The 21967-nt window shown below is 47.9% G+C and overlaps 1 protein-coding gene across 1 annotated transcript in view; it reads left to right on the top strand.

The window, feature by feature from the left end:
- The window catches only part of BTBD16 (BTB domain containing 16), a 39891-nt gene extending 18487 nt beyond the window's left edge, over positions 1 to 21404 (top strand). Inside the window, exons 9-15 of the mRNA XM_033131083.1 lie at positions 2313 to 2432; positions 12403 to 12494; positions 13314 to 13396; positions 14924 to 15001; positions 16117 to 16215; positions 17612 to 17800; positions 18819 to 21404. Of these exons, the coding sequence (XP_032986974.1) occupies positions 2313 to 2432; positions 12403 to 12494; positions 13314 to 13396; positions 14924 to 15001; positions 16117 to 16215; positions 17612 to 17800; positions 18819 to 18887 (730 nt within the window). The 3' untranslated portion in view covers positions 18888 to 21404. The remainder of the gene's footprint in view (positions 1 to 2312; positions 2433 to 12402; positions 12495 to 13313; positions 13397 to 14923; positions 15002 to 16116; positions 16216 to 17611; positions 17801 to 18818) is intronic.
- Positions 21405 to 21967: the final 563 nt, after the last annotated feature.

Below are 21967 nucleotides of genomic sequence, written 5' to 3'. Positions count from 1 at the left end.
GGATAGTGACTTGTTAAAAGGCATTTTTTTTCTTTTAAAGGACAAACACCAGTTCCATCCCAAGGGCTCCCAGCGAGCACCATAAACGCTCTTGGAACAGCCCGCATGTTCGCCTGTTGGAGGGAAGTTTCGGGTCTCTGCGTTCCATCTTGATTAAGGCCATCAGAGCCTTAATGTGTTTGAATGTATTTGGGGTGTTTATTTCATGCACAAACTAATACATTAGAGTATTGATACTTGGCCTAAAGACAAATGGCTTTATTATAACAATTACCCTTCATCATAAAAGTAAGACCAGGACCCTGATTCATGACGCTCCCCGTTACCACCAGCCCCTCACCCCTTGTTGCTCTTAGCCCCTCTTTGGTAAGGTCTCAAAGAACTTTCTAGACTTGGGGACTTCAAACATGGATTCTGCCCCAGAAGTCACGTTGTTCTCCAGCCCAGTGGTGGTTGAAGTCCTGGCAGAGTTTTTTGTGGGGACATCATACCAAGTGACTTAGTCTACGATGTCTGCCCTCCTGCCTTACTGTTATCGCCCAGACAGTGACAATTTTGGTCCTGTCTGGCCAGATTCAAAGCCCTTGCATCTGTAGGTGGCCTAAAAACAGGAGGAAAGAGACAGTTCTGCTGTGTCCAGAAATAGCGTGAGTGGTGGGTGGGTGCCATTTCCACTGCCCTTTAGAGTCACGCTTTAGCTTGGGTTTCCACCCACCACAACCACTTAAATGATGGGTGAAGCGGCTGTGATATATTTTGAAGCCAAGGTGCCATGTCCATGGTCAGAGATGGAAAATATCAATGGGTTTAAGAAACTGAAGTGACCTCTTAGATAGTAAGTCTCAGAGGCTGTTTGAGAAGCTCTTTGGGAAGTGTCCCGACTTTATGGAGCTGACATGGAGAGCCGCAGCCGCTCCCCGCGTCCCTCGTTTCTTAATGAGAGGCCTCGTGCTGCTGCAGGTGACATGTGGGCCAGGACCCAGCCCTGCCATTCGCTGAGCATGTTCCCATGTGCCAGGCCCTGTGCTAAGCAATCAGTATGTGTGTGGTCAGCTCAATAATGGTCCCCAAAGACGTCCCCATCCCAACTCCCGGGACCTGTGAATATGTTTGGTTGCATGGCAAAGGGAAATTAAGGTTGCAGATGAAACTAAGGTTACTAACTGGATAACCTCGAGACGGGGAGGTGATCCTGGATTATATCAGGTGGGCCCGATGTAATCACAAGGGTCCTTAAATGTGGAGGACGGAGGGGAAGAGTCAGAACCTTCCCCCAGAGTGATTTGAAGATGCTGTGCTTCCTGCCTGAAGATGGAGGAAGGGGCCACGAGCCACAGATGCAGGCGGCCTCCAGAAGCTGGGAAAGGCGAGGAAATGCTGCTCTGCCTGAGCCTCCACGAGGAAAGCAGCCCTGTCCACACCTTGCTCTTAGCCCAGCAAGCTCCATTTCGTACTTCTGACCTTCAGAACTATAAGACAATTAATCTGTGTGTTTAAGCCACTGGGTTCATGGCAGTTTGTTACAGCTGTGATAGGAGACTTATGCATGCAGTGTCCCCTCAGGTCCCCTTCACCACTGTCCTCCGAGGAGCTGCTGTCATCACTATTGTCAGGGACGAGGGAGTGGCAGCTGCAAGGCCGCTAAGCAAGCTGTGGGAAGGGCCACAGACAGTTTGGGGCAGAACTGACTAATGTGCAGGTCTGACCCCAGAATTGTGTGACGTTGGCTAAGTCGTTCATGTTTTGAGCGAGGACTACAATTGACAAGAGAGGCACTCACCTCGGGTGCAAAATTTAAGGAGGCACCAAAAAGCGTCAGTCATCGAGATTAAGGATGTTTTAGTGCATTATTTTAAAATAAAAACATGAAAAACCATGATGAACAAAATATTATACTTTTAAATAGACATAGGCTCAGTCTCAGTTTCCACATCTGTAAAAGTAAGGACTCTCCCAACTTTGCAGGATGGTTTGTGCAATTAAATAAAGGAATAGTTGCAAACAACTCAGGAAGCCTGTCTCCTAGTCAGAGCTCATTAAATGATGGCCATTGTTTTCTGGCAGCGCGGTGGTGGGTAGAAAGCACAGGCTCCAGCACCAGGCTGTGGGGGTTCAAGTCCCAGCTCCGCCGTTTACCAGCCAAGTGACCTTGAGCAAGTCATTTTACGTCTCTTTGCCTGAGGCTACCTACAGACTCGGAGTGGTGTCGCGTCATTCCTAAACTCACTTTTGACCTTTTTTTTTTTTTTTTTTACAACAATGTAGTCTCTTGCTAGTCCTAAAATGTTCTCTCAATCTTTTATTTTGACCAGGTTGTTTACTTTTAGCGAGTTTCACCTTGTGAAAACACTACTTTTGTGGGTCTACTTGCAACTAAACCACAGAATTCAGACAATTCCGATATATGAAACCATGATGGCATTTTTTCACAGGTAACTTAGTGTTGATGGATAAAATGTGCATACACTGTTTTTCTGCTTGTAATATCGGGGTGGGGTGGAAGAAGCATCGGTGATATTATTTTTCATAGCCTCCTTCACAGTGCATAGAATGAAATTTCCTTCATGGGGCCTAAGATTGTGGGATACCTTTGACCCACTAGATTCCTTGAAGAAGTGAATGATATGCAGGTGTTATGAGATACTCCTGTGCTTCTGAGAACTTGTTCTGTGTCCAAGAAAAGATGTGGTGATAAAGGTACTCCTTTTATTCAGGAAAATTACCATACTACACTGACCTTAAAAACTTTATATTTAAAACATACCTAAATCAGACCAGGTAATTCTCATTGATAGTTCACTAGATCGCATATGAAATTATGAATTTCCTGGACCAATGAAAAAGCATCTTAATGTACAAAGTTTTCATCGAATTATTCTAGTTTTTATCCTCTCGAAACTTACAAATTCTAAAAGTTGTATATTTCAACACGTAAGTGAAAAATAACACAGTATAATAATGGGTACTATTTAATTATGCTTACTAAATGCAGTAATTCTGACAAGTACTTTCTATTTGTAATCTCATTTAATCTGCATAATACTCAGGGGCCAGTTTCATTATTCCCATTTTCCAGGTGAAGGAACAGAGGTAGAAATGAAATATCTTGTCAGAGGTCATGCACATGATAAAGGGTGGAGCCTGACTTGAATCCAGACCCACCAAATCCCAAGATGCTTTGCGGCCCACTCCTTAACAGTAAATAGGGTTCCTCTCTGGTGCCGTTCCAGCTATTTCAGTAGCAGTTCCCTGGGCACAGTGTTCAGAAAGATCTTAAGGCTGCCTCTAGAGTCAGTGTTGCTTTTAGCTAATTACTTCCAATATTGCCCTGCAGTGCATTTCTTCCCCTCTCTGTGTCCCCCTTTGCCTGTGAGTGCTTTCTGCCTGTTCAAGCAAGAGCACCCCCATTCGTGGTGTCAGCTGTGGCAGCATGGGGCTTGGGGATCAGAGTGGGGGTGAGGGTGAAAGCGATAGTTTTGGGGCTTCATTTTGTGTCTCCAGCACCTCTGTTAAAACTGTGTGAAATATACTTACGTCATCCAAGCTGGTTGCGGAGGGTGGTGACCCTGAAGCCAAGGACAGTCCCAGGTAGTTCCCCGGAAGATGTGCCCTGGACAGGAAGTAACTAGTGACATTACTTTCATTGTCCGGTCTATGCTTCTGTTCCCCACATCAGCAAGAACGGGGGCTGCCAAGTATGATGCAGTGTGTTCAAGCAAGTCAAGGGGCTCCATTTCTTTTGCGCATGTGAGCTTAGCAGATAAACACATCTTCCACATCTTCATCGGCATATTGGCCTGTTGAAGCCAAGTTTCATTTGCATTGTTCAGAATTGTTTGCATTTTGCTGACACATCTGTGCACTGTGTTAGCTCAAGAGCCCCTGTTTCTGTCTCGTTATTTGGGGAAAGCGGTATTCAGGGCCAGAGTGATAGGTACTTTGCTTAGTTTCTATATAATTTGCTTTGAACCCGAATGTTTTAATCTCTGCCCCCCGCTACACTTTTAATGACCCAAGAGACACTTTTTCCTATGAGTCATGCACACCAGGAAAGATTGCTACTTGGCTCCAGGTTAGCTGACATACTGGAAACGTCTTAGAACCGGGAGATAGGAAATGAGCTAGGATGTGGGTGATTCATTCGAACTCTGTTTTTAATGTGAGAGAAACAAGTGGGAATGAGAAAGCTCAAGTGTGCGGCCCCCTCCGCTGAAAGTAGACCTGGGCTGGGGTCTCCGAGGCTCCTCCCACCCATGGGTATTTCTCACCATCATAGCTTCTCCATTCCTCTTGAACCTACATTAATTCCAGTTCGACTCCAAGCCTCACCCCTCTGCACAGGGTTTCCCCAAAGCCCCTGATCCTGCTCAGTTTTTCTTGTTGGAAACCATTTGCATGTTTGCAAATCATCTCACTGTCCCAACCTAAGCAATTCTGACCATATCTTCTACCAGGTCCCCGTGTTCAATGACCACAGTGCAGGAGTGAATTCTAATGGCCTGTGAGTCTGCCCTGGCTCCCTCTGTCTTCCCTCCCTCCAGCAAGCTTTGTGTCCCCCAGAGGGAAAAAAGATGGGATCCTCTGGGCCTCAGACACTCTTGCCCCTGCAGCCCAGGCTCACTCCCAACTATGAGGACCATGTGACTCATTTTTAGGATCGTGGGCGGTCCTCCTCCTGTCCAGCTCACTCATTCACTGGAGAATGGTGGTACCTACAAGGCGCACCCTTGTCAATGGCTGCCACCTCCCAGAGGATGTCCCTGAGTCCCCAAGGCTCCTTGGCCTAAGGACCAGCATTGCTGCTTCTGCCTCCCCCACACCGCTGTTTGCTTCCCCTCCTCAGCCTCTCCGACCAGCTCCTTATAAACCTGTTGGTCCTTCCCCCCCAGGTACATATAATACCATATTAAATGATGAGATTCCATCAAACGTTTTTAGATAGCTTGGTTGCCCTCAGAGAAATGGGTCTTAGTGTGCGGATGTGAAATTCAGAATATACCACGTCTGTAGCAACTTGAAGTAAGACGGATTGCAGACAGGCTTTCATTGCTTGCTAGTGCCTATTTGGAGCATTAGACTAAGAGCGTTCTAAAGCTTTATCTGGGCTCAGTGAGAAACACTGTCTCGGTAGGTTATTGACATTTACCCAGATATGGGAGCGGGTAGTGGTGGCACCCACGCTCCACGTTTGCCATCCCTTCCTGAGGGTCCCCGGGGCTGATGGGCAGCGGTGCAGGGCCTTGGATCCGCTGGCCCAGCGGGGCTGGTGGCCTGAACGCTCGGACTGCAAGAAGGCACCTCAGTGTCCAGTGGTGGAGGAGGGAGCTCACAGGAAGCCACGGTCACCTTGGGGCAGAACTGGGTCACCAGGGCAGGTAATCTACTCGGACACTGTCCAGTGAAGCCCAAGGGGTCAGCTAATCCATGGCCACTGACAGAGACATCCCAGGAGCATTTCAAGGAGGGGCAGAGGAGCCGACCCCACGGGAGAGCTGGGGAATGAGAACCGAGGAAACTGCTTCTTTGGCCCAATTTGTAAAGTTGCCTCTATGATGAAATAATTTAAATGATAGGGTAATTTATAAGCTGTCTCCCGGGTGAGGGAGCAGCAGCCTGAGTGGACATTTTGAGGCCGTAGCAACATGGGAACTTCCAAAATGGGACTGTATTTTCATCATGTGGAGGCAGAGGAGCAAGCTGCAGAAATATTAACCGGTGCTTGTGACACACGAGGAATGAGGCTGAGCTGCAGCTGTGGAAAGGGTTTAGAGCCGTCATTGAGTCAAATAAAGCAGCGACCCCTTTTCTCAGCTGTCTTAGCAATGTCCGGAAGCAGGCTAGGAGGGAATGGCTTTGAATCCTTGATCCCTCCCACTGTACCAGTGAGTAAAGCCAAGCCTTTTCTACCCTCCCATTTTCTTTTATTCATTGATTTTTTTCCCCCAATCATTCCTTCAACAAATATGTTTGGGACATGTGCTGTGTGCCAGGGACACTGATAGAAAGTCGAAGGGGCAGTTTCTTTACCTGGCCAGGTGTTCAGGGACATCTTCAAGCTGTTTTCATTGCTGTCCAAGTGCATCAACATAGGAAGGAAACACGTGTGTGCATGCACATGCGCACATGCGCACACGTGCACGCGCACGCACACCTCGGCGCCCACAGCCTGTTTTCCTGGCAATGGTTATTTTAGAAAAGCAAATAGGCTTTCCAGAATTAAAGTTAACATTTCCGTGTAGGAAAAACAAACGAACAAAAAAATGTAAGCAAAGCTTTTGCCTTCGTCCGAAGATGAAGTCATCACTTCATTCCACTTAGCAGTCTGCGGAGTCCAGGAAAGTTGTAAAAACTCATCAACTGGGGAAGAGCCAGAAGCAGGCAAAATTTTCACTTTTTTAAAAGTACGTTTTTAATCAAATTATGAAACACATGCAGAGAAGTACACAAACCTTAAGTGAACTGCAGTGGATTTCCACAGAGCGCACACTCCTGGCTAAAGAGCACACAGACCAAGAAACGGAACTCGACCAGCCCCCTAACTAGACGTCCTGTCTCCATCACTACCTCTCCCACACGTCCTTTAATTTTGAGATCTCAGGGGTGAGGGCGAGTCCTTAACAGACCTGTCATTCTGGCCCTAGTTGATTTTATTAGTCATTAAATGGGTCCCTCTCTCAGACACTGCAAAGGTGGGGTCCAGCAATGGGCCCATAACCTCCCTGGAAGGAGGTCATTGAAAGCAGCCAGCGAAGCCATTTTCCACAGAATCCCAGCTTCTAGATTTCCCTGACCTTCTGCAGTGGAGTCGCCCCCTTCCTGCCCTCTGTCCAGATCTGATCCAGCCCTTCTGGAGCTGGCCAAGGACTCCTCCAGGAAGCCTTCTAGGACTTGCACACTGAATGATTTCCTCCTCTCATCTTCTCTTTGCAGAGAGAACAAGAAATGTGCTGGCTGTGTGGGAGCGCACCAGCAAACCCGCCACCACCTTCCCCCAATACCAGGCAAGGGGAGCTACCCCTGGCGCCAGAGGCTGCTGGTGTTTCGGGAGAAACTCTATAGTGCTGTGTGCCCGGGCGGGCAGAGGTCATTGCCGCTTGTGATTAATGAATGGCATTTGCAGATGTGGCCCGAGAGCCAATGAAACTGGGCACCCTGGCATGACAACCGTGATCTCTTTACCAGAAACTTCGTTTTGAAATATCCTATGAGTCATGGCCGTGAGGACCATTAAATTGTTCTCTCTCTGAGTCACTCCACCAGCCTCATGCAGGGAGGTTGATGTATTTACGGACAGCAAGATTTCTCAACACCTACCTTTTGCGTTTCTTGACCTTCCTCGTTTCTTCTCTGGCTCTGACCAGCACTGCCCTAGCCTTCCTTCAGCTTGGCTTCTCGGAAACTGAATCTCCCTTTTTCAAGGTCCCTAAATATTGATTCCTATTTCTCACTAACATGGCACTTTCCTCACATGGCTTTTTGGCTTTCCACCCCTAGTGGATAGCCCCAGAACAACGAGTGGGGACACGGAGGGAGCACGTGTGTCTGGATGCGGGAGCCCCTTCTGAAGGGCAGCTCAGTTGTCATCCGGATTCTAGACCCAGTTCTGCCTTTGGGCAAAGGTTAGGACCATCTTCATCTTCATAGTCAGGATGACATCGAGCTGGGCCTCAGGAATGTCTGATGGGACTTGGCCCAACCAATAAGCAAGGCAAAAGCAGATAGGACCCTAGGCGCGTGGGAAAATCAGCATAGCATAGCCTGGTCTATCAAGGACCTGTGAACTGCCCTCCCTAAAGGGGTCACCAGGGCTGGAACTGCTGGCACTCCTAGATGATAAGCTGGGCGAGTGGAGGGATCGGATGGCAGGACTGAGGCTGTGGCATTGGCAGGGACCCGCCCGTTCATACAATTAATCACTCAACATATTGCAAGCTGAATGAGTGCCAGGCACCGTAAGAGGTGCTGAGACTACACGAGGAGAAAAAAAAACCAGACACAAACTCCCATCTTCGTGGAGTTTACAATCTAGGCAGCAGAGATAAACAATACATTAAAAAAATGTATTAGAAGATGGCAGCCCTGGGTCTGAGTGCAGCTCTGCCGTTTATTGGCTGTAAGACTTTGGGTGAGAACCTAGCCTTCCTGCACGGACGTTAACAATACCTGCTTATCAGGACCGATGTATAGGTTTGCTCTGACTCAAAGAGAAGACTGAGCACAGCTCTTGGCGGGAGATACCGAATGGTGGTGACCATTTCCTGGTTCTGGGGTTTCAGCCGGTGCCTGGTTCTTCTATACTTTTTTTACGTGTTGTGAAAAGCCGTGTTACTTTCTCATCGTGAGTTATTGCCCCAAAGTGTATATTTTTTTTGAACTTTACCTTAAAATTTAATTTATTATTTCACATATTTTCACATAAAGTAATTTTTTTTAACCTTAACTAGATTTTAACTGTAATTCTTTTTTGTTATGGTAAAATATCTATAACATAAAATATATCCCTCTAACCATTTTTATGTGTACAGTTCAGTGGCATTAGGTACATTCACACTGTTGTGCAACCATCACCGCCATCCATTTCCAGAACCTTTTCATCTTCCTAAATTGAAACGCTACACCCCTTAAACAATAACTCCCCATTCCCCTGACCCCGTCCCCCGCATCCCCTGACAGCCACTGTTTCACTTTTTGTCTCTATGAATTTGATTACGCTAGGTACTTCAGATAAGTGGAATCACACAGTACTAGTCCTTTTGTGACTGGTTTATTTCACTTAGCATGAAGTCCTCAAGGGTCATCCAGGTTGTAGTGGGTGTCAGAATTCCAAAGTGTATATGGACAGTCCCTGACTTGTGATGGTTTGACTTACGATTTTTCAATACGATAGGGTGACAGTGATGTGCATTCAGTAGAAACTTTACTTTGAATTTGGATCTTTTCCCGGACTAATGATACTTCTTGTGACCCTTGGCAGTGGCAGTGAGATGGTTATGCCCAAATGTATGTTAATGTGGGTGTTCTGAGGATGTTTAAGGTGAGCTGGGTGAAGCTGTGATGCTCGATATGTTAGGTATATTAAATACATTTTCAACTTCCGATGCTTTCACCTTCCGATGGGTTTAACTGCATTGTAAGTCAAGGAGCTTCTGAATTCTAAGGCTAAAATTTGAACTGCTGGTACCAGCGGGGCTCTGAGCCTGAGATTGGCCAGAAAGGGTAAATAACTCCAACAGATGACAGGATGGAGGAAGTGTAAAGGTTGTGGCTAAGAACAGCTCTAAAATTACAGTCTGTGCCAGCAGAGGAGACTTGCCCCTGGCACTGCCTTTTCAGGAGGTCTGTCCTTTTAGAAGGGATTTGTCCCCAGGGCATTGAGAGCAGGATCCAGAGCCAACCTGGGTGTGTCTCTTAATATCAAGGACCTGTGCCCTCCCTAAAGGGGTCATGCCCCAAGGGTTTCTTGATGAACTTTAGGAGACAAGGACCGTGGCCTGAAGTCTGTCCCAGAAAAGTCAGTGCTGTTTCTGGTGTGTTGTTGCCTCTACTTCAAGTTTCCAGCCTTTGGACTCATCAGTTGACTCAAGAGTTGCAGCAATAACTTACTTGAATTACCAGTCTACCAGCATGTATTTTGGATTTTGAACTTGCTACCCTCTACAATCATGTGAGCCAATTCCTTAAGATAAATCCCTCTTTCTCCGTCTCTCCCTCTTTCCCTCTCTCGCTCTTTCTCTCTTGCTCTCACTCTCTCATTAAATATGTATATATATATATATATATATCTGTAAAAAAAAAAAAAGTCAGTGCTAAGCCCAAAGAGGTCTTCGCACAGACAGAGCTCAGGGACCGGGACAGCTGTGCCAGCCTTGGATCATCGCCATAGCCATGTAGAGAGGTCCCCCCACTTAGCAGCCAGCCTGCTTCCACTGCATGTGACATCGGGTGAATGCACTCATCGTTCATGCAGCAGGTGTCTGCGCACCCAGACGGTTGAGAGGAGCCAGGTTAGATGGCCACTGCGCTGGGCTGGGACGGAGGCCTGGGGAGAATGCTGGTTCTATTATATAACAGTTTTCCTCGCTGGGTTGGAGTCTACGGCCGGGGTTATACTGCTTGGTTCAAGGGGTTGGATCACACCCCTCAGATGCTCTGAGATTTTAGAAAATCAGCAGTGGAGGCTGCCATTTTCTTCTTTTAAGGTAGCCCATGGCTTGGGCGATTCAGACGGTGGCACTGATAATGAATGCGGCCAAGAACCATCCCGTGCACGTGACCAGCTTGAGTCTGGGCTGCTTTTCCTGGGATGAGAGGACAAGGGCAGTAATGAGGAGGCACTGGGTGCCAGCCGCTGTGCCAAGTACCGCACATGCACTGTCACCTTTACTTCTCCCACCTGCTCCGGGAGGCACGCGTGGCTATTGTCCCCCCTTGACAGAAAATTGAAGCTCAGGGAGGCTTGGTCCCATGACTGACAGCCAGCTGTCCAAGGACTGGAACCTGGTCTGTAATTCAGGGATCTGAAGCATGATTGGGCAATGGATGAGCTGACGTGTTGGGATGAGCTGATTCTCCAAGTCAGCCCCCATCAATGCCACTTCCCTGTGGCCACAGGGATCATGAAGTCCAAACCTGTCTCAACAAAGCTCTTCCTGGATCCTTCGGGAGAGGAGGTCCTAGCCGATGGTCTTTGGGTCCGGGTCCCTCTCACAGGAGACTCAGTGGCTGTGGTTCCTTCCTGCTCTCTCAGCAGCCTCCCCACAAACCTGCAGAGTTGGTGCCTGGCGACTTCTGGGTTAGAGGGGACGTACTGTCCTCTGGATTGTCCTTTCCCTCCTGGACTGAAACCGTATTTAAGTGGCAGCTGCAACAAGCACTCACTTCCCAGGGGTAGCGCCAGGCTGTGGGCGCCCTTGCTAAGGTCCGGGCTCATTCCACAGAGCTCTCACCTGTCTGGCAGACTGGGCCAGCTCGGCCCCCTCCTGACTCCACAGCCCATTCATGCCGCCGCCCGCCTGTTCCTCCATTAAATGGTGGCAGACAGGCAGGGGAAGATTTGCCCCCAGGTCAGGGAAAGGAGGTAAACGAGTTATTTATCCAGCTAAGAAATCCGTGTTCTCAGGACGCAGGCACGGCCCACGCTAGCCCAGCTCCACCTGCCCTGCAAAATGGAGGGCCAGTTCCAGAATCAATAGCCCTGCACGCCCGAAAAGATCAGCCTTCCTTTATTTATGCCTGAGCTGTCCACTCCCGGAGACAGGCACCTAACAAATAATCACTGAATTGAGTCAGCTCATTCATCTTTGCGCCCCTCTGCCCCTGCACAGCTCCTCAGCACCCCTAAACCTATCTCTGGGGACCACTGACATAAAGAGGGGTTGGAGTGGCCCAGAAATTCCCAGATCTTATAAAAACAAATGGTCCCTGGGGCAGTTGGAGGGCATCTCCAGCAGAGGCGGGACGTGCGGCCACTGGTGCGTTTAGTCCTGCTGGGACAGGGTGTGATTTGGACATCACTCTTGATTCATGGAAAAATAATCTGAAAGTGCCCTTGGCTGGTCTCCTACATGATTGGCCTTGAGTGGATGACTTTGTGTTCCCAAAGGGACTTGGAAAAATTATCCCCCGCTTTCCCCATATGTGAAAAGTGACCATTTTATGAAGCAAGTTGTTTCGCAGCCAGAGCGGTGGATGTGTGTCTGCGTGTACGTGTCTTCTCGAGGGGACTCTGGTCTTCTCAACCCAGCCCTGACCTTCAACCATGTGTGAAAATTAACTGGGGCTCAGTATTAACACTAACCGTTGCAGAACGGATCTGTTAAAACCAGTTACCCACTCATCTGACCTTGTTTTTCTTCTGCATTCTACCAGACAGCATTTTTGAAGTGGCCACTTATTCAAATTGGCCACTTATTCAAAGGGCAGCATGTATAGAGGAGGCATCAGAAGTCCTGCATTCAAGTCCTGGCTGAGCCTTTGTTTTTTTGTCTGTAAAATGGATCCCATGATACTTGCCCTCCCTATCTGTCCCAGGGAAGTTTGTGAGACTCAAGGGAGACAATGTATCTTGAAATCCTCTATAAAGTAACATACGTTCCCATCAGTCATGTAATATGTATTTGTTGGGCACCTAATACGTAATCTGTATTTGTATGTGCACTGCTCAGTAGTAGACAGCAAAGGGAATAAAACCATTTGTCTCAATCTCCGGGGTCTGCCTTCACAAAGGTTATCTCAGCCGCTTCCAGCTTCCATACTCCTCAACCATCCAGGGAGAATCAGGCACCATCTACTAGTCTGGCTGGTGAAACCACTAGTCTCTTTGATGTGACTTTCACTAGCCCTAGCTCATTCTAGAACGGAGTTTTCTGAAGGCCTTTTATTCCTCTTTGTACCTCTGCTAAGCTTCCCCAAGAAGTGTTCCTTTCTGGACCGAAATGCAGGACATAGCTTGATGTCACTTTCCCTTTGCCTGCGTCTCCACGCCATCACCAAAGGTAAGCCCCAGGCCGTGGGAACGCATCCATGGGAAGGCTGTTGGCGACCCACCCCACCGGGTGTTTCCAAAGGAATCAGCTGAGATCTGATGTTGTCACTTCTGAGCTGTGTGCTATTGGGAAAGTCACCGCCTAGTCTCAGTTTATTTGTCTGTAAAATGGATATAAGCAGTCCTTCCATGAAATACGAGAATGGCTGGGAGGGGCTTGTTCATTGTGAAGGAGTACGCAGCTGCCAAAGGCTGCACTGTTGCCATCTTACCCTGTGCCCTGCCTCTCAGAGCAGCATTCTCTTAGACCGATTTGGGAGAAAACTCTGGGGCTGTGCTCCAGAGTTGAGCTCCCCCAACCTCGTGCTTTGGGCCCAGGGGAAGGCAGCTGTGATTTGGAAAGAGGAGGGAAATACTGGGGAGCAGGCCACCCAGTGAGATCTTTGTGTCTAAAAGGACGTTTGAGAACGTTTTCAAAACCATTTCCAGTTATCCAAGATAAAACGAGTCGCTCTAAAACCCAAGAATGGGTGATGGAGCCCGGGCAGTTTTGTCCAAGTTGCTCCTAGACACTCTAAAGATACTGACGATTGGCTCTCAACCCTCCGTCCTCGGGCAGGATTGTGGGGAAGTGGAGTGGGCTGTGGATGCTTCGGGGGAAGTGCCCTACAATGTCCTATTTGGGTTCCACACACATGATTCCCGGGATTCTGGGAAGGCCCTATAATCCTCAGCTTCTGACTTCCTCCTTTTTCTCTCTGTAAATGAGACTTTTGTGATTCTCTTCTGAATAAATCCGTAAAAATGTCCCCTTTGTGTTTCTTCCAAGGCAAGAACCTGGAGGACTTATGGCACATGAACTTCTTCCCCGACTCCTGGCTGGTCCAGGTTATGGCTAACCATTACCACGCGGTGAGTCGCCAGCTCAGCAAGGAAACAATTATCAAAATGTATTGCCTTTCTGCCTTTGCTTTTTCTGGAGACGTGTTTTGCAGTGGAAACCTCTGGGGCCTTTGAGGTTGAGATACCTGGATCCTGGGCCAGGGGAAGTGGGGGGAGCCACGCCTAGGAACCCAGGTGCTTAGAGCATCTCTCCAGTTGACCTGTCGAGTTAGATGGGGTGAGGGCGCTCCAGCCACGCCGCCCTCCAAACCGAGTCCCCAACAGATACAAATGTCACATGTGCTCATTATTGAAAATTTTCAAAATGCAGAGAAGTTGAAAGAAAAGTCGTATCCTCAGACTCATCACCCAAAGACAACCACTACTAACATCTGATTGCATTTTATTGCCCTTCACTCTTTTTTGTAAAAATACACTTAATGAAATGAGATTCCTGATACCATTTTTAATGACTACAAACTCTTCCACCAAAATGGTATCCAAAATGATACACTTTGCCATTCCTGTGTTGTAGAAAATTTACAGTGTTTCCAATTAACCATTATAAGTGACTATAGTAAATGTATTTGCATGTAATGGTATTATTTTCTTATAGGAGATTCACAAGAGAAAAAAATACTGGCCCAAACAGGAATGTGTATTTTTGTTCTTGATTTATATTAACAAGTTTGGGACCAAATTACTTCCCCCGGTAATAATGAACGCTCCTCACGTTAGACATGTTTAGCAATGCAGGGCATTTTTAGTTCAGAATACTTCTGTTCATTGAGAAGCAAACAATGGCATCTCACTTTTTAATGTGCATTTCCTTTATTACTGGTAAATAGGAATATTTTTCCATGTGGCATTTCCCTCTTTGTGAATTGTCGGTGCAAACTGTTGTATTTCTTATGTGTTCCCAGTCTTGCATTTTTAGAGATGAAGCAGGGCAGTGTTTGAGTTCTGAAGATTTATGAGTCACTAGTTAAAGTTCAATTCAGCTCAACAAATACCTATTGTAATGTGCAAACCATAGTAGATAAGGACTCCATGGAATCCTGCTTCTCTAAAATATAACTCAGAACCTCGCTCCAACAGGGCAAAGGAGGGAAGGGGTGACGGAGAGAGAGGACAGTCTCCGGGGCTGGACGCCTCAGGAAGTCCCCCCACGCCCTCTTCATGTCCCTCTGACCCTGCCCACCTCTTTCCTTTTGCCCTAGTTGCCAAGGTCATCGTCGTGAAATCCGCTCCTTCCCTGCCCCAGCCCACGTGGAGAACCACCCAAGTGGGGCCATTTTCACTCTTGACCTTAGGGCTGTGATCAGTCTCTGCCTCCTGATCAGGCTACTTCCTCAGTGAGAGGCCTGGGGCAGTTTTCTTGTCCTCATTTTTTGCATCCCCTGAAAGTGATGAGCGCAGCACCTGGCACCAAGTGTGTTTTCAATCCGCACTGCGGACTGGCTGAATGGCCAGATGTAGGGTTCAGAGACAGAACTGTCTTTCGAGCACAGTGGGGATGTTCAAGTTGATGGTAAGCTCTGTGTGTTTCCCTTTCAGCTGGAGAGTGGGGGCGACATGGTCCACGTGACAGATCTCACCACCCAGGCGATGAGATTTGGGCTGCTCTTTGCCCAGGTACTGACCGCTGGGCCCCAGCAAGGGGAAGCACCGCCCCGTCCTGTCCCTGTCGTCGGTTAAGGGCCTTTGTAGGATCACTTCTTACCTCTGGGAGGGCGGCCAGGGCAGAAGAGGAAGTCATAGGCATCTCTCCCGCATGCTCCCACCATCTAGGAAATAAGATTCTCAAGACAGGGCCCTGGGACAGGCCATTCAGAAAGCCGACGTGCACATCCAAAGTTTCCCCGGAAGTATGAGCCTCTGTTCTGGTTTTCCAGCGATGGAAGCGTTTCCCTGGGTTGCTTCCCGATCTAAAACCAGGAAAGCCTGGGCGTACCGGGGTGAGTGGATCATCCTTGTCCCTGCAAACATCGAGAGATGCAACTGCGCGATGGGAGGAACCACTCCGAGCTAGGATTTAATGTTAGGAAGGTGAACCTATTCTGGGCGGCTATTTGATGGGCCCCAGAATCAAAGCCATAGTGGGCGGGGAGCGCAGCTGCTGAACATCTGGTTACCTTGCAGGGGAGCGTCTGGGCTGGCGGCTGCCTTCATGTTCCCTGTGATGGGCATAATTCTCCAAGAAATGGCTGTCCTCCTCCAACTTCTTTAAAGCCACCCCAGTAGTGATTTCAAAAGAATTCATATCTCAGGGACTTTGGGCCCTGAATCTATCATCAGAGACGCCGCTCTGGGTCAGGCCTGGGTGGGCTGCGTCCAGCCCCTTGCTTGCAGAGACCTGCCCAAGTGGACAGACTGCAGACGACAGGGGCCAGGACACCTTGCAATACCATCAGTAGGGAGTGTCTGTTAGACCCATCAGATTGGAACACAATGCTTTGTTGTAAAGGTCTGTAGACCACAGGTCATCAAAGCTCATGCCCAATTCATTCTTTTCCCCACTAAAGCACATGCAGAGGAAGTAGTATCGTCACCGAGCGCTTACCTGTAGGACTTGTGAAGTCACTACAGTTTGGCTTTTCCTATGCTTCCTAGGCTAAAATTGTTTTCGAATCAGTTGTCAAATTAGTCACTTTTCTTGTTATGGCTAGAATTTGTTTTGCTATGTCCTCTTGCCTTGAATGCTGAAGATGTTTCCCCTGTCACTTTGTTGTTTATCTTTCCCAACTTAGGAATATACAACTCATTCAAAAGTGATTGCTGTATATGGATTCTTCTTTGAGATAAAAGGAATAAAAAATGATACTACCTCTTATAGTTTCTACATGCAGGTAAGAAGGACAGAGCACAGGAAAGGTGTGTCTCTGAAACGGCCTTTTAGGTTCAGAGTCAGTTCACACGAAATTAATAATTGATTCATCATTAGTTAATAACTAATATGGAATGTGTCGTAAGCCTGGTGCTAACAATGCTCATAGATGTGATGTCGTTTGATTTCTGCAACCACCTTGGGCGGTTGTTATCATTAGCCCATTTAACAGATGAGGAGCTCAAAATGACTCAGTTACTCTTCATGTTCACGTAGCCTCGATTGGCAAAGCCAGGGTTAAATTCTAGACTCTGACTCCATATTTGAGGCTCAATTCAGCTTCCGTTCCCATATGATAGGCGACGCTTTACAGATGGTCATTCTTCCATGGAGGCAACAGGTAGTGCTCCAGGGGACAGAGGGAACAATCTTATTTAGAGTGGCAAAGCAGGGCAGTGGACAGGACACCAGAGAGCTTGGTGGGGGGTAAGGGGGCGTGAATGGCTCCGCCTCAGTGCTCCTGCTGGACTTTTAGGAGAGGCAGGAGAGTGCTGCGTTTAAGAGCAGAGAGTCTGAAGTCAACCTTCCCGGCAAACTGTCTGACCGCGTCAAGCCCATGAACTTCCTTATGTTCAGTTTTCTGACCTTGATGACAGAGAAGGAAATGGGACCTACCTCACTGGGTTGTTAGGAGTATTAATGTGTTGATTTGTGCAAAAGGCTTGGAACAAGGCCTGACACATAAAGCACTCTATGACGATGATGATGGTGAGGGACCCCTATGTCCCACTTAGGATGTGCTTTATAAGTCTTAAGACTTCAGGCTCCTTGAGACGTCCTATCTTATTAATTTCTTACTATTACCACCAATCACAGAACCTGGAACATGGGGGAGGTATGTTTGTACCCTAAATGGATAAATGAATAAATGCATGAGCGAAGAGACCTGAATTTTAGTCCTAGCTTTGGCACGACATCATTATGTGCCCTTGAGCAAGTCACGTCTCTTCCTTGGGTCAGTTCTTGGTCTTCAGTGACTCAAGCGTTTCCCTACATCATGGATTTTACTGGATGGAAGAGATGAATTATGTCACGATATCAGTAGAAATGCTCGTATGAATATTATGTTTGGTGTTAACATTCTGGCAGTGATAGGGAAGACCTTTCAGTTTAATAAGCTTGACTTAATAGTGTTTCTCTGGGTTGGCCAAACCCCAGTCCATTGGCCAGTGGTTCGCATACGGTCAGGGCTCAACTGCCAACTGACTCAGCAGCAGCAGCACTCAGGAAATGGGGCCCCTGGGGAAATGCTCTCTGCACACATTATACAGGAGGGTCAGTGTGCCAGGAACCAGGTTTCATTAAATCCAGGTCACCGCAGTGTCAGTACCACCTAAGGGGAATCACCCGCCTTGCAGAGAAAAAGGCACACAGACGTGGAATTCCCCTCCTCGCTGTGCGAGCATGGCATTGTTAGCCTGAGACCAGAACGCCTGGTCAAGTACAAGATCTCAGCCCAGACCCTGGTGGATGGCAAGTGGCAGGAGTTCCGGACAAACGAAGTCACACAGAAGTTTCGATGCATTAAGCCATCCTGCAAAAGCCAGGTGAGTGTTTCTCTTTTTTATTTTATTTTTACTCTTTCTCTCCTGTATCCTTTTTTGGGGATCACTGGCTTCATATCTCTAGTGACCTAAGGGAGAAACTTACTCAGTTGCTCAAGGATTATCACAGTTGCAAATAATGCTAAAGAGAAACATCCTAGAATGGAAAGCTAGAGATACTGAAAAATGTAACCCAACTCAGACTGCCTGATGTAGGTCACACCAGATCCAGGTGTGACCCGGGTGTTTTTCTGGAGGAGGAAAGGTTTGGTGGAGTGTATTTGCTGCCGTCACCTCCTCTCTTGCCTGCATCACCTGTCACTTTTACCGAAATCCACAGCCCAAGTCACCTGCCTCGGTGGGCCATGCCAGCATCCAGGCAGATTTGGTACCTGGCCTGGCTCCTGATGGTTGCAATCCAGAAATTGCCAGAGAGCCTGTCTGTAGTCCTAGGAGGAACTGTGGGTTGAGAATTCTAGGAGGTCCAGGGCTTCCCGTCCTGCCCTATGAGTAATGGGACTTGGCCTTCAATGAGAGAGTAATTCTCGCTGTTCTCAGAATTCACCTGGCGCTTTGGAAAGTCCCCAGGTCTGCCCGCCACCCAGATGAAACCAGATTATTTCGTGGTGGGGCCCAGGTGTCAGTATTTTTTAAAACTTCCCAAGTTATTCTCTGTGATGTTAGAAATCAGAATAGCAATTTCCTTTGTGGAGGTGGGAGTGAGGAAGGCTAGGATATTGACCGGGAGGGGAATTCTGAGACACCGGAAATGCTCTTTTTCATGACCATGGTGGTGGTGACACAGGAGTGCTTACTTATGAAAATTCATCAGGCGGTACCCTAACGTTTTGTGTACTTTATTGTATTGAAGTGTTTTTATTTTAAAGACCTTCCCTGGTTGATTCTAATATGCAGCTAGAACCGAGAACAGACACCCTATACAATTGTTAGGCCTCCCTCTTCCCCATTCCAGAGTGCAATCGTGTCTATCCTTTTTGCTTTATTTTATTTCAACTTTTAGGTTTTGAAAATCCAAACTGTGGGAATCCCGATCTATGTAAGTTTTTCATTCATCTTCCCAAGATCTTGACAATTTCCAGAAGGATCTATGGAATGTTTTTTCTTCCACCAGTCTGCATGAAAGAAAATAAAATGGCATTAAAGGGATTACTCAAGTATTCAGCGGACTTTCCTAGTTAGCAGTGGTCTCCTTACAGCTTTTGCCCACTGTCTTCGTCCGTTTGGGACTGAGCTACTGGGTAGCATACGAACAACGGAAATCTCTAATTTATAATTCTGGAGGCTGGAAGTCCAAGATCAAGGTGTCAGCAGACCCCGTGTGGTGTCTGATGAAGGCCCACTGCTGGGTTTATAGATGGCCGTCTTCTTGCTGTGTCCTCACATGGCAGGACAGGTGGGGCAGCTCTCTGAGGCTTCTTTTACAAGGGCACTAATCCCATCTGTGAGGGCTCCACCCTCAGGATCGAATTACCTCCCAAAGGCCCAGCCCTGACTACCATCATCTTTGGGAGTTAGCATTCAGCATCTGCATTCTGGGGGGCCACATTCTGACCAGAGCCCCCACATTTGTGTCATTTGAGGATGGAAAGCACCAGAGCTCTGAGTCCATTTGCGGTCCCCCAAAGCCCCTGAGTCCAGCCCTAACTTGTCACACTCTTGGGGGCTCTTTGATGGGAGCAGCAGTAACAACACCCTCCAAGTAGGAGCATGAGGGCTCCCCTTTCACATGTCTCTGCCTGCTCAGGACAACACACCTGGGTATTGTCCCTGGCAGTTTGGGCTCAGCCAGAACAAGAAGTAGGAAGGGAAGGAAGCAATTAGAAGTTTCAGACTGACTTACCTTATTTACCATTCCGTCTTTTTAAATGGAACCCTGTGGTTTGGAAAAAGTAAGTTGAGAGAGTCTTTCTTTCCACCTTGTGGAGTTTTCCGTTGTAGTGTAACAAAGGACCACCATTTAGTGGCTTAAAGGGGCACATATAACACGTAATTGTTGTGGGTCAAGGGTGTTCTGCTCACGGTCTCACACGCCTACAATCCAGTGGCAGCCAAGCTCTGTTCTTATCTGAAAACATGGCTGGGAAAACCCACATCTCAGTTCATGAGATTGGTGACAGATTTCTTTCCTTGCAGCTGTATGACTGAGGGCCCAGCTGCTTAATGGCTGTTGGGAGAAGCTGCCCAGGTCCTAGGGGCCCCCTTCAGTTAGTTCCCTGCTACATGGCTCTCTCTATAGCCATTTCAGAGCATCGCTGTTTACCCTTAAGGCCATCAGGAGTCTCTCTCACTCTGGTCTGCTAAGACAGAGTCTTGTTTAACGTAAGGTAATCTTGGAAGTGACATCCCATCACCTTGGCCGTATTTCTCTGGGCTAGAAGTAAGTCACGTGTTCCCTCCACACTCCAGGGGAGGGAAGTGTACAAGGGGTCACCTGAGGATGTGCCCACCACAGTGTGCTACTCATGTCGTTGGAAAAGTGATGGGGCATCGCTCTTCCCAGCAGAGAACCGATGCCCTGCGCAGAGTGACCTGGGAGGGAGAAAGACTGGTGAGAGGGCAAAGGAAGAATCAAAGCAAAGGAACTGGATGCTGGGTCTGTTCTCAGGTGCATCCCTGCCCCTTCCTGCAAGCCGTGTGCCATCTCCCTCACCAGCTTGCTCCTGGCCACGTCCAGCCAATGGGAAGTGGTGATGGGTACTTGGAGGGCAGGAGACCAGGAGAAGCAGGGGGTTCTCACCCTCTTGGCCACGAGGGCATTTCCAGCAGGGGCTGAGCTGTGTCTCCTTTATGGCTCTAGCTCACTCTGCCACCCCAGCTCCTGCCCCACAGCCTCCTGCCACAGTTCCAGTGCCCATCAAATGGGTCTGCTGCTGATTCTGGAGACACCACCTTATCCCTGTGTCCCTGTCACCCCAGGGCTGGGGGGTGAACACTTCCTTTTACTCCTCTGGGTTGCCTTTTTCTCCCCTGTTGGCCTTCTTGGTACTTCCTTCATCTGTGTAATTAGTTCTCTGTATTCTATTTATTCTGTTTGAAATCTCTAGAGTGGTTTCTGCTTTCCAGAGAAGTCCCTGATATAGAGGGTTTTGATGAGTTGGAAGATGTGGCCTAGTGGGGTAGATCGTTCAAAACCATGGCCTCAGTAATTCCATCCCCACAGGGCCGGGACCAGGGTGTGGCAAGTGAGGCCCTCACCTCGGGTCAAAATACTCAGTAATCCAGAGAAATAGGACTGTGATGCAATATTTTTAAAAATCAAAATCAGTGCAAAAACTCTATAATGGAGCTCAGTGAATTCCTTTAAGATGAACATACCCATATAACCGGGACTCAGAGCAAAGCCAGAAACAACAGGGTCTGCACCTTAGACACCTCGCTTTGTACCCCGTCAAAGGCAAACGCTATCCCAACTTCCACCACCCTTAATTAGATTGGCCATTTGGTTTGAATATTTAATAAGCAGAAGCACACGGCGTACACTCTTTTATGCCTGTTATTCTTTTGTTCTACACCGTGGTAACGTCCATGTTCTACATCATTTGTTCTACGTCCATGTTTGCATAGGGAGCTGCAGTTTATTTTCAAATAGGCATGACAGTTTCATTTTTTAAAAAAATGAAATGTTACTTCTATAAAATAATACAGGCTTGTATTATTATAGGAAATAAAATCCACTGGCGTTCCCATTATTCAGAAGTTTGGCAGGTGACCTTTCGGAATCATTTTTAAGTGCACTTAGAGTTTTCTTCCCGTTCAGAATGGGATAATGCAATGCACGCTTCCTTGGAATCTAACGTTTCCCCTCCTTTGCTCAAGAGTTAAGCAGGATGTTTTCTGTAACAGAGGAGCATGGGATTCTGTTGATGCGTTTGCCTCACCTCCAAACTGACAAACTGCGCACAGTCACAAAAGTCACTTGTCGCTTGCCCTCTGTGAATGTTGCTTCCTTTAAGAGGTGAAAACCAGTCCTGCAGCCTCCCTCTCAGGGCTGTGAGCACCCAGCACCACCGGCCCCACTGTGAGGGACAGCCCCTGGATGGACCAGCCCCTGTGCAGACATGTGGGGGCTTGACGTCACTGGCCTGTGGCATTTTACCACAGTCATAGTGGATGACAGGGAAGATAAGAATTCAACCGTTCTGAAAAACA

The sequence above is a fragment of the Rhinolophus ferrumequinum genome, chromosome 16 (genome assembly GCF_004115265.2).
Source record: "Rhinolophus ferrumequinum isolate MPI-CBG mRhiFer1 chromosome 16, mRhiFer1_v1.p, whole genome shotgun sequence".
Taxonomy (NCBI): domain Eukaryota; kingdom Metazoa; phylum Chordata; class Mammalia; order Chiroptera; family Rhinolophidae; genus Rhinolophus; species Rhinolophus ferrumequinum.
Note: the sequence above shows the minus strand (reverse complement) of the source record. Positions and strands in the feature narration are given on the sequence as shown.